At 42.1% G+C, this 12,798-nt stretch overlaps 1 protein-coding gene across 2 annotated transcripts; it reads right to left on the reverse strand.

Moving 5' to 3' along the window:
• Positions 1-4,123: 4,123 nt before the first annotated feature.
• On the reverse strand, positions 4,124-12,767 carry LOC129823766 (UAP56-interacting factor). 2 transcript variants are annotated; one of them, XM_055882730.1, is made up of 9 exons: positions 12,406-12,767; positions 11,773-11,910; positions 11,012-11,184; positions 10,605-10,768; positions 9,772-9,841; positions 9,590-9,654; positions 9,326-9,400; positions 6,825-6,963; positions 4,124-5,231 (listed from the first exon to the last, which is right to left on the reverse strand). In XM_055882730.1, exons 1-9 carry the CDS (start codon positions 12,476-12,478, stop codon positions 5,127-5,129), a joined length of 1,002 nt encoding a protein of 333 aa, XP_055738705.1. In that variant the 5' UTR covers positions 12,479-12,767; the 3' UTR covers positions 4,124-5,126. The 2 variants fall into 2 exon arrangements, with proteins under 2 accessions (XP_055738705.1, XP_055738704.1); XM_055882729.1 differs by lacking the exon at positions 4,124-5,231 and adding an exon at positions 5,765-6,351.
• Positions 12,768-12,798: the final 31 nt, after the last annotated feature.

Consider the following 12,798-nt stretch of genomic DNA (forward strand, 5'->3'; position numbering starts at 1 on the left):
CACCAAGTCTTCTGACAGGAAATCTGAAAGTGAATCTGCGGTAGACTATTTTTAACAAACTTCCAATCCAATTGCTAGTTTCTTTGTCTCCAAAATGGAACGTTTGTCATACACTCGTGTCTTCTTGAACATGTGTTTTTGGGGTGGGGGGAAAAAAGCTGTGAAATCGTTCATACCTACTTTGTAACCAAAGATGCAAAGCTGTAATTCCATTTATTTTGTTATGTGCACTTATGTATTTTTTTCTTCTCACTTTCACAACAAAATGTTTTTGTTGCTGTTTAGCATGTTCTGCATGATCTGTAATCTTCAAACCACTTTCTTACCTCATATTTTTATTCAGCACTCTTATTGTAAGATAGTAGTCTGTGAACAATGTAAATGGGGGAAAAAGACATGGAGACAAAGAGCTAGGGTTTTGGGTAGAGCGATACAAACAAGTGTTACGTACACTAGCTACAGAAAATGAAGTGAGCCATGTTTTGTTCATTTAAATGGTGTTTGAATTTCATATGCCAATAGTTTTGTTACATTGCAAATTTAATGTATTTAAATAAATGCAATATTCAGATTCCATTTTTTTCTGTGAAATTACTACCCATTAGAAACTACTGAGATGTAATTTAAGTTTTCACAATTGTATGTGTAATTAGTTTCGCTACATATATATATATAAAATGTAGTATTCTATTTGTTAGCTTCTAGCAAGCCTCAACTTGACCATTGAGGAGTAATTTCCTTCCAACAAGACTGGCTTGTTAACCTGGTAGTTTTCATTTTTGAGATTAGTTCCATCAAACATAGTCCCAGGCCGTTGATGAACTATTGTAATAGTAGTGTTTGTCAGAGACTGCCATTAAACAGTGCCACTCTGAAAGTGGCCTGAGTGAGAGGTGGAACATATACATTTTTTTTTTAAACTTGCTGCATGATCTGTACTGAAGAGAGGGAGTTGTACAGTTCTGTGTGGACTCTTTGGTCTTATGAATGGATTTCCTACAGCCACAGTCAATGTTTTAAGCTTTTCTTGTAGGATTCAAGTTGAGCTCCTTACTAAGGGTTTGTTTTATCCTAAAGATGAAGGAATCCTCCTGAGTGTCCACCATTTATTCTGAACAAAAATATCAATGATTTTACTATGTTACAGTTCATATAAGGAAATCAGTCAATTTAATAAATCCATTAGGCCCTAATTTATGGATTTCACATGACTGGGCAGGGGCATAGGCCCACACTTGGGAGCCAAGCCAATCCGAATTAGTTTTTTTTCTCACAAAAGGGCTTTATTAGACAGAAATACTCCTTGGTTTCATCAGCTGTCGGGGTGGCTGGTCTCAGACGATCCTGCAGGTGAAGAAGCTGGATGTGAAGGTCCTGGGCTGACGTGGTTACACGTGGTCTGCCATTGTGAGGCCGGTTGGACATACTGACAAATTCTCCAAAAGACATTGGAGACAGTTTATGGGGGAGAAATTAACATTAAATTATCTGGCAACAGCTCTCGTGGACATTCCTGGATTCAGCATGTCAATTGCACACTCCCTCAACTTGAGACGTGTTGTGTAACAAAACAGCACATTTTAGAGTGTCCTTTTGTCCCCAGCACAAGGTGCACCTGTGTAATGATCATGCTGTTGAATCAGCTTCTTGATATGCCACACCTGTCAAGTGGATTAACTATCTTGGCAAAGGAGGAATGCTGACTAACAAGGATTTAAACAAATTTGTGCCGTTTTTTTGAGCGTATAGAACATCTGGGATTTTTTATTTTAGCTCATGAAACCAACACTTTGCATGTTGCGTCTGGGCGCGGAGTATTGTTGATCCAAACTTTCTGACCTCACAATTGCAGTAGAGCACCCAAGCTAACTGTCTAAAGTTAGCTAGCCAGCTACTTCCAAACATAAATGAGAGAACACCTCACTGACCATTTTACTTGCCCTAGCAGAGCTGGTTAGGCTGTTTTCATGTTATCCAGAGCGTTGATGGCAACAAGTTTTTTTTTGCCGATGTTTACTGACAATAGGAATAATCAGATGATTAAATAGAGGACTTCATATTATGACTGAAAAGTAGTTTCCTTTCTAGCACCACTCGGTTCAGTGTCTTACTGACCAGTGTACAGTCGTGGCCAAAATTTGAGCGAATGACACAAATATTAATTTCCACAAAGTTTGCTGCTTCAGTGTCTTTAGATATTTTTGTCAGATGTTACTATGGAATACTGAAGTATAATTACAAGCATTTCATATGTGTCAAAGGCTTTTATTGACAATTACATGAAGTTGATGCAAAGAGTCAATATTTGCATTGTTGCCCCTTCTTTTTCAAGACTTCTGCAATCCGCCCTGGCATGCTGTCAATTAACTTCTGGGCCATATCCTGACTGATGGCAGCCCATTCTTGCATAATCAATGCTTGGTTTGTCAGAATTTGTGGGTTTTTGTTTGTCCACCCGCCTCTTGAGGATTGACCACAAGTTCTCAATGGGATTAAGGTCTGAGGAGTTTCCTGGCCATGGACCCAACATATCGATGTTTTGTTCCCCGAGCAACTTAGTTATCACTTTTGCCTTATGGCAAGGTGCTCCATCATGCTGGAAAAGGCATTGTTCGTCACAACTGTTCCTGGATGGTTGGGAGAAGTTGCTCTCGGAGGATGTGTTGGTACCATTCTTTATTCATGGCTGTGTTCTTAGGCAAAATTGTGAGTGAGCCCACTCCCTTAGCTGAAAAGCAACCCCACACATGAATGATCTCAGGATGCTTTACTGTTGGCATGACACAGGACTGATGGTAGCGCTCACCTTGTCTTCTCCAGACAAGCTTTTTTCCAGATGCCCCAAACAATCGGAAAGTGGATTCATCAGAGAAAATTGACTTAATCCCAGTCCTCAGCAGTCCAATCCCTGTACCTTTTTCAGAATATCAGTCTGTCCCTGGTGTTTTTCCTGGAGAGAAGTGTCTTCTTTGCTGCCCTTCTTGACACCAGACCATCTTCCAAATGTCTTTGCCTCACTGTGCGTGCAGATGCACTCACACCTGCCTGCTGCCATTCCTGAGCAAGCTCTGTACTGGTGGTGCCCCGATCCCGCAGCTGAATCAACTTTAGGAGACGGTCCTGGCGCTTGCTGGACTTTCTTGGGCGCCCTGAAGCCTTCACAACAATTGAACCGCTCTCCTTGAAGTTGTTGATGATCCGATAAATGGTTGATTTAGGTGCAATATCCTTGCCTGTGAAGCCCTTTTTGTGCAAAGCATTGATGACGGCACGTGTTTCCTTGCAGATAACCAGGGTTCAATTCCCACGGGGGGACCATGATGAATATGTATGAACTGTCCAATTTGTAAGTCGCTCTGGATAAGAGCGTCTGCTAAATGACGTAAATGTAAATGACGTAAATGTTGACAGAGGAAAAACAATGATTCCAAGCACCCTCCTTTTGAAGCTTTCAGTCTGTTATTTGAACTCAATCAGCATGACAAAGTGATCTCCAGCCATGTCCTCGTCAACACTCACACCTGTGTTAACGAGAGAATCACTGACATGATGCCAGCTGGTCCTTTTGTGGCAGGGCTGAAATGCAGTGGAAATGTTTTTTTGGGGGATTCAGTTCATTTGCATGGCAAAGAGGGACTTTGCAATTAATTGCAATTCATCTGATCACTCTTCATAACATTCTGGAGTATATGCAAATTGCCATCATACAAACTGAGGCAGCAGACTTTGTGAAAATTAATATTTGTGTCATTCTCAACTTTTGGCCACGACTGTACATCCCAAATGTCAAAAGTAGTGCACAATGTAGGGGGTAGGGTGCCATTTGGGGCAGTGACAGTCTATTTTTGTCATTTCTGATGCAAGCAAAGTCGAAGAACAATAATATGGCTGGGAGCCTACCAATTCCCCGCTCTCTCTTTGATACCTACCAAACTTTTGCAGGCTTAGGCTACTGCGCTCCTAAAATAATACATTGGGTAGCAAACATCAGGTGACTATCCTAGAGCAACTGCATCTGTGCAGGTACGGACAAGGTAGATCTCTTTTCTATATTTAACACTGGATATGCTCTGCAGGCCTACCGTGATTATGCAGAAATAATTATAAAAAAGCCTTTTCGTATGTTAAATAGGGCTTTATTCAACAAAATTACTTTGTAGTTAGTATAAAAACATTTAAAAGTATAACATTTCCTATAGAACAGTAGCCCATATCTATACATATAAAAAACATTCTACCATATTTCTTTTACATCAAAAAGGCTTGCCTACTGTTTAATAAAAATGAATGCACATAAGCAACAAATATCAGCATACTAGCATCCTACTGAGAATGCGTAATTGCGTTGATTCCCGCAATTTGTTAATTTTGGTACAGCGAGTCCCATCAGCTGTTGTCAAACGGGAAACACTTTTCATGCAACTTCGATGCCGAAGTTGGAGGAGCTATAGGAGGCTGATAGGACGAGCTATGGGAGTACGGGCTCATTGTAATGCTATTAATGTGGTTTCCATATGTTTGATAAGTTCCATTTATTCCATTCCATTCCAGCCATTACCCTGTCCTCCTATAGCTCCTACTACCAGCCTCCTCTGGTGTATAGGTGTAGTGAACTGTGGTTAAGGCTTGTTGGAAACAATGTGCCACATTTCTTTGAAACATTGTAAAAACAAAACAGAATTTTTAAAAAGTACACTAAACAAAACCCTTCGTTACTGGCACAAAGCAACCTCCCTCTTGAAAAACAATCTTCCAAATCAACTCCCGCAGCAGCACTCTTTTGAGAAAACTATTGTACTTTTTGTCCTGACAAATGTTGAAGCTCCTGAACACCAACATCTGAGTACAATATTACAGATAATGCTATAGGGTTCCATCATGGTAAAAAAAACTAAGATTGTTCATCTTCCACGATAATTGCACCCGTATAGTTTTCATATTTACACTTTGTTTCTCTTTCTACCCCAAGTCTGCTCCATAAAAAAAGTCACTCTGGAGGATCAGCTTACGATCAGCTCAGGGTCCTTTTAAAATGGTTCTATATCATCAGATAGGTGGGGATCCGTGCGTGTGTCTGTCTGGGACACAAAGGTTTTGGGGATCCCCCTTCTCTTTTTTCCTTCGTGTCATTGTCTTAACCCAGTGACGAATCGGCTGCCTTTGCTGGTCTGCGCAGTGGCGACGCGCTCGTCTTTCAGGATGCGGAATCGTTCATTCAAAGTCATCGCAGTCTGATGTGACAACAGTTGGGAGAGAAAGCTTGTCAGAAAAACATTAAATTCGCTTCACATCAAATCAAAATGTATTCGTCGTGTACACGGACGTTATTGCAGGTGCAGCGAAATGCTTGGGTTTCTAGCTTCAGCAGGGCAGTAATACCTAGAAATAATAATTAAAAAAAAACAGAATTTTTTAAATATAACTAGCAATGTCAGAGACCAGAATATAAATATATCAAATGTTATTTGTCACATGCGCCGAATAATTTCAGGTGTAGACCTTCCAGTGAAATGCTTACTTCCAAGCCCTTATCCAACAATGCCGTTTTAAGAAAATACCAAAAAAATGCAAATAGTCTGGGTAGCCATTTGATGAGCTTTTCAGGAGTCTTATGGCTTGGGGGTAGAAGCTGTTTAGAAGCCTCTTGGACCTAGACTTGGCGCTCCGGTACCACTTGCCGTGTGGTAGCAGAGAGAGGTTTGACTTGTGTACATATAATACATTTGCATATAATGGTGTGTACATACAGTATAACTGGGTCCAGTTCACTAGAAACTAAATTTTTATTTTATTTATTTATTTCACCTTTATTTAACCAGGTAGGCAAATTGAGAACACGTTCTCATTTACAATTGCGACCTGGCCAAGATAAAGCAAAGCAGTTCGACACATACAACAACACATAGTTACACATGGAGTAGAACAAACATACAGTCAATAATACAGTGAAATGGAGACAAACTGACCGAATCAGGGAGACACTATCTGAACTTCAATAAGTTTGTTAACATTGCACGTTTTTAAACCTTTTTGCTTCAGCGTGCACTAATGAACGACACCATTCACCAATTCTCAGGGGGAAACTTAGATCTTGAACCACTAGGGGGAGTTAGACTATTTACATCAAACAACCATTCATAACATTTAAAACGGAGGAACACCTTCCTAATATTGAGTTGCACCCCCTTTAGTCCTCAGAACAGCCTCAATTTGTCAGGGCATGGACTCCACAAGGTGTCGAAAGCATTCCACAGGGATGCTGGCCCATATTGACTCCAATGCTTCCCACAGTTGTATCAAGTTGGCTAGGTGTCCTTTGGTTGGCGGTTCATTCTTGATACACACGGGAAACTGTTGAGCATGGAAAAACCCAGCAATGTTGCAATTCTTGACACACTCAAACCGGTGTGCCTGGCACCTACTACCATACGGTTCAAAAGGCACTTCAATCTTCCCCATTCACCCTCTTAATGGCACAAATACACAATCCATGTCTCAATCGTCTCAAGGCCTAATCCTTCTTTAACCTGTCTTCTTTCTCCCCTTCATCTATACTGATTGAAGTGGATTCAACAGGTGGGACCATAGCTTTCACCTGGTCAGTCTGTCATGGAAAGAGCAGCTATTCCTAATGTTTTGTAAATTGAGGCTCACGAGGACATGATCTGAAACAACTTGGGGTGTGTTTACACAAGCAGCCTAATTCTGATATTTTACCCAATCAGATTAGATCTTTTGCCAAAAATGTGCCAAAACATCAGAATTGGGCTGCCTTTGTAAATATAGCCTTTGTGTATGATTGCCCAATTCTATCTTATTCTCACCGGTTTCCCCACACTGTTGATGTCAAACTGCAAGGGGACTCCTTTAGGTGGTTCTGTTTTCTTCTCCTCTTCCACCTTCATCTTGACTGGGGCAGAGCTGGTGGGGGCCGGGGGGTGCAGGGACCAAGCACAGGGAGGCCTGGGAGAACAGAGAATAAAATATGGGGAGTGGTTATGGACAGTTGCTGAAAATATAATGGCACCCATGCACTTTTCTTAAATAATTCCTTATTTATTCTAAAACTACATTGCAGAAACAATTTTATTTTTGTAAATGTAAGTTTAGAATTGTGAAAATAAAAGATGAATGGACACAATTATTGCCACCCCGGAGCTAGTACTTGGTGGCACAGGCTTTGGACAAGAACTGCAGACATACACTTCTTGTAGCCATTAATGAGCTTGTAACATCCTTCTACTGGCAATTTGGCTAACTTTAAAGCAGCAAACTGCTCTAATTCTTCAATTGTTTGAGAAGTGCCCTCCACCAACAGCAGTTGTCAGCTCTTGCCATAGGTTATGGATGTGATTCTGATTGGAACTCTTCACTGGCCACTCCAGAACAGTCCAGCATTTCTTCTTGAACCATTCCAGGGTGCTTTTGATGTGTGTTTGGGGTTGTTGTCCTGCTGGAAGTTCCACAACCTTCAGACAGACACAGTTTTGGACAGTGGGTTGAATATTGCACTCCAAAACACCTTGATAATCTGCTGATTTCATGATGTCTTGCGCACATTCAAGGCCCCAAGTACCAGAAGCAGCAAAGCAATCTGCTTAATTTGGTTGTTGGTAAACATAGGAAGATTCCAGGATCTATCACAACCGGCTGTGATTGGGAGTCCCATAGGTCTGTGCACAATTGGCCCAGCATCGTCCGGGTTTGGCCGGTGTAGGCAGTCATTGAAAATAAGAATGTGTTCTTAACTGACTTGCCTAGTTAAATAAAGATAACATTTAAATATATGCATTGGGGCAGGTAGTGTTCTCCTGGCATCCGCCAAACCCAGATTTGGTGAAGCGTGATTCATCACACAGGAGAATGCATTTCCACTGCTCCAGAGTCCAATGGCGGCAGCTTTACATCACTCCAGCCGTTGCTTGGCATTGCGCATGGTGATCTTAGGCTTGTGTGCGGCTGCTCGGCCATGGAAACCCATTTCATGAAGCTCCCGACAAACAATTATTGTGCTGACGTTGCTTCCAGAGGCAGTTTGGAACTCGGTATGACAATTTTTACGCGCTTCAGCACTCGGCGGTCCCGTTCTGTGAGCTACCACTTTGCGCCTGAGCCGTTGTTGCTCCACTTCAAGGATTTCGCTACACCTACAGTTACCGCTGTCAATCACGTGTATGTGATGAAAAAATGTTGATTTGACAACAGCACTTACAGTTGACCGGGGCAGCACTAGCAGGCAGAAATTTGCCGAACTGACTTATTATTTTAGAAGAAGTAACAAATGATGTAAGAAAAGTCCAAGGGTGCCAATATATTTGGTCGCCACTGTATATATAGGGCCAGGACTATTTAATTTTTTTTGTCATGTAGCAGATGCTCTTACCCGTTGCGACTTTCAGGAGCAATTAGGGTTAAGGGCAATACTCAAGGGCACAGACAGATTCTTCACCTAGCCAGCATGGGGATTCGAACCAGCAACCTTTCGGTTAATGGCCCAAAGCTCTTAACTACCTGTCGCCCTCATACCACTTGAACGGACTAGGAAAAACTACTGGCCCTTAGTTAATGATCAGGTTCTTTGGTATGGTAACTACTGGCCCTTAGTTATGATCAGGTTCTTTGGTATGGTAACTACTGGCCCTTAGTTAATGATCAGGTTCTTTGGTATGGTAACTACTGGCCCTTAGTTATGATCAGGTTCTTTGGTATGGTAACTACTGGCCCTTAGTTAATGATCAGGTTCTTTGGTATGGTAACTACTGGCCCTTAGTTAATGATCAGGTTCTTTGGTATGGTAACTACTGGCCCTTAGTTAATGATCAGGTTCTTTGGTATGGTAACTACTGGCCCTTAGTTATGATCAGGTTCTTTGGTATAGTAACTACTGGCCCTTAGTTATGATCAGGTTCTTTGGTATGGTAACTACTGGCCCCTAGTTAATGATCAGGTTATTTGGTATGGTAACTACTGGCCCTTAGTTATGATCAGGTTCTTTGGTATGGTAACTACTGGCCCTTAGTTAATGATCAGGTTCTTTGGTATGGTAACTACTGGACCTTAGTTAATGATCAGGTTCTTTGGTATGGTAACTACTGGACCTTAGTTAATGATCAGGTTCTTTGGTATGGTAACTACTGGCCCTTAGTTATGATCAGGTTCTTTGGTATGGTAACTACTGGCCCTTAGTTAATGATCAGGTTCTTTGGTATGGTAACTACTGGCCCTTAGTTATGATCAGGTTCTTTGGTATGGTAACTACTGGCCCTATGTATTTAGTCAGCCTCTGCTCATATAGTGGTATGTGTGGCTTCATAATGTGACTCACTCAGACTGTGTAATGGCAGTGGGGTTGTCGATGGAAACGGTCAGGATCCCACTGCTGTTTGTTGACGTGCGCCACCTGGTGGACAGACAGACATACGGTTAGACGACTTGTGGATAATGATGAACAAAGGTTTGATGTGTAGTCTTCAAGAATGATGAGGGTGCACTATATTATAGAGTGGAATACCGTCTGTCAAGAGGCGACAGTCAGAATGTGTTAGCAGTCTCACACCCATCCACACACACACACACGTCAAATACTCACCGGCGAGTTCTAACTGGGGCAGGGGGTATAGAGGTTAACGCTGGCTTCGGCACCTGGGTGTGAACCTGCAGTATGGAAGAATGTACAGGCGAGACAAAGACAGGACTTTCATTGCACTGTGTCCAATTAAAAAAGAAAAGTCTACATAGGGTCAGAGACACCTACGGGCCAATAGAGTGTACCTTGAGGCCCCTGCGGAAGAGAAATGTGGCCTGGCGGGCTTCTCTCTGGGTTTGGACAGGGGGCAAGGGCCTACAAGGAGAAGACAAAATGGATGGTTGGTCTAGGAATGGAGATGGAAATGTTCTATGATGTCCTTCGTTTGTGCAATGTCATTGGAGAGCACTTGGAACAACGCTGCAGTGATTCTCAGCGTTAGACAGAGCCAGTGCCAATTTGTTGCCTACCCCTTTGCTTTGATGTTAACCCTTCGATATTTTCAGATGTTATAGGCCTATATAGGTAAAAGCAGTGTAAATGGCGCTTCCCCCACATTACTTAAAGAGGAAATCTACAGTTGCTACATCCCTTTTTGGACTTGTAAATGAATTATATGTACTCATTGATTCTTGAATATAACTTAAAGGCCTCATGAGCTTAGTTCAACAGTCGTACCCCATCAGAACCCAAAATATAAGCTTGTTTTATTCCAATGTTAGTAAACAAAGTAAATGTAAACAAACACCATATAGCTTCAACACATGGTTAAAACTATACTTTTGATATAATGGATGGTCAGTCCTTGCATCCATAGCTGTATGCATTTTAGAATGGTTACATTTCTTCACTCCAAATCCCTCAGCTGTTTACTAATAACAGTAGCAGGGAGAACACTTTGTTATTGTTTCAACAGCTGATTGGCCCTTTAATACATACAGATCTGCAAGTATTGAAGGGTTAGGGCTAAAGGGAAGAAGGGGTAGATAGCGGTCTAGGACCGGCTGATAGTGTGACGAAGTGATATTCCATGGAGGGGAGTCATCCAGGAGTAATGCTACAAATGTTATTTCCTCACCGTCTCCGCGGCTGAAAGGGTCTCGTTGAGTTGAGGCCTCTCTGTACGTCTGTCTGTCTGTACGGCCTCCTTTGGCCTTGCATCTGTCTGTATAGGGCTGGTTGGGTAAAAGGCCGTGATTGGTTGTTGAAGGGTCGCGATCGGTTGTTGAAGGACTGTAACTTCTGGGAGAGAAAATGTAAATAGAGATGGTGAACAGAGGAGCAAGGACTTCTTTGGAAACTAACTATCTCTTCTTCGATCCCAACAAGGGTCATGTTAACTAGGCATGAAACAGAAGAAAACAGTTCGAAACAGCGAGGTATTATCTTAACTTGTCCAATAAGGGATGCTCGTTTTGGTTCTGATGCACGTTTTGCTACAGTGTGCCCTAATGAAAATGTCCCAGATGTATGAGCCCTTAGTACCCGGTTGATAGCAGGTCGGTTGAGCGGACTGATGCCTTGCTGCAGTGCTGCAGTCTTCCGGGCTGCCAGTCCAGTGATAATCCCTTGACCCCGGCGTCGACCAACCGGAGGGGGAATCTTTCGGCCTCTTCCAACACCCGCTCTGGTTATCGCACCTCTTGGTACACCACCTCCTGGAAATGACACGGCTTCTTTTTCATTTGGAGAATCCAATTGATGTGATGTATTGGAAGGTCTAACTAGTTCACTGGCATTTCAAATATCCCAGGCATGATTATTTGAAGTTATTTTAGCAATATTAAAAAAAATATATATTAAACCTTTATTTAACTAGGCAAGTCAATTAAGAACAAATTCTTATTTACAATGACGTCCTAGGAACACTGGGTTAACTGCCTTGTTCAGGGGTATAACGACAGATTTTTTACCTTGCCAGCTCGGGGATTCGATCTAGCAACCTTTCGGTTACTGGCCCAACTCTCTAACCACTAGGCTACCTGCCGCCCAAGGGGGTGTGGTATATGGTCAATGTACCATGGCTAAGGGCTCTTCTTATGCAAGATGCAAAGCGGAGTGCCTGGATACAGCCCTTAGTAATTAGAGCAGTAAAAATACATATTTTGTCATACCTGTGGTATATGGTCTGAAATACCACGGCTGTCAGCCAAATCAGCATTCAGGGCTCGAACCACCTAGTTTATAGTCAACAATGGAGAAATAGCTGCAGTGATGAGCACCACAAACAAAACTACTGTACACACGTCTTTGGGTCCGTCCCCTGGCCCTCGCTCCAACTGGCTTCCCTTGGACAAATACCGTCCCCTGCTGTAGTGGCCTGCGGTTCCCCGGGCCCGGCCTCCTTGCTTGTTGCTCTTTCTTGTTCAAACGAATTATATCATCTAGGATAGTCAGATGAACAAAACAATAAGTTTACTTGTCAGTGAGCTCTTTCAGTCAATGTAACGTTATGTATTCCATGCTTATGAATTAAAATGTGTCTGGCTCTTGGAAGTCTTGGTGGAATTTGTACATTCTAGTTAACTAACTACATTAACCATTCTCGCTGACATTTGGATGGGCCAATAGATCTGCATAACAACAACTAACGTTAGCTGGCTGTTCGTTAACTGACTAGTAGTGGCAAATTGACTTGGTCGCATTGAATGAACGCAGCTAACTAGCGGTTAGCAAACAAAGTTGCCAAGAGTAGTAGATAAGTAGTTTGAAATAGACAGTGTAATGCATCTAAAATAAATGCATGTAATTAGCTATATAACGATGCATTTTATGATCCCTCATATGCGAACATTTAGCAAAATAGCAAGCTAGCTACAACAACCAAGCTCGAGCTGCTGGTGACCCACCCACATCAACGGTGTCGCGAGCGGCCTTACCTAAAGACATGTCGACCTTATCAGGTACACCCGAGGTGATCCCCCGTGTAGCCGAAAAACCAACGTTACTCATACTGTGGAAATCTGTAGCTACACACAGTAAAATATTCTGGATAAAATTCCCTAAAATTAGCACGCTATCTAGCTACGTCAAATATCCCCCCCGTCTAAACGGTAGTCACTAGATACAACAGCCACAAAGACGAAATTTGCTATTTCGTTACAAAAAGTGCTATTTGGTCTTAATTTAGGGTTAGGCATAAGGTTAGTAGTGTGGTTAAGGTTAGGTTTAAAATCACATTTTAAGAAGATCAATTGTAGACATGGGGGAGCTTTATGACTTTGTGGCTGTGGTAACTAGTGACGACTGCAAAACGTCTTAACGCACGAAAA

Source organism: Salvelinus fontinalis, chromosome 26 (assembly GCF_029448725.1).
Source record: "Salvelinus fontinalis isolate EN_2023a chromosome 26, ASM2944872v1, whole genome shotgun sequence".
NCBI lineage: Eukaryota > Metazoa > Chordata > Actinopteri > Salmoniformes > Salmonidae > Salvelinus > Salvelinus fontinalis.

What these genes read in the sequence shown, in the direction of transcription:
- LOC129823766 (XM_055882729.1), bottom strand. Translation starts at nt 12,478, where the DNA reads ATGAGTAACGTTGGTTTTTCGGCTACACGGGGGATCACCTCGGGTGTA. An exon ending in ACCGACCTGCTATCAACCGG is followed by an intron (nt 10,769 to 11,011) that starts GTACTAAGGGCT and finishes TTTCTCTCCCAG; the next exon opens with AAGTTACAGTCCTTCAACAA. An exon ending in ACTGCCATTACACAGTCTGA is followed by an intron (nt 6,964 to 9,325) that starts GTGAGTCACATT and finishes CTGTTCTCCCAG; the next exon opens with GCCTCCCTGTGCTTGGTCCC.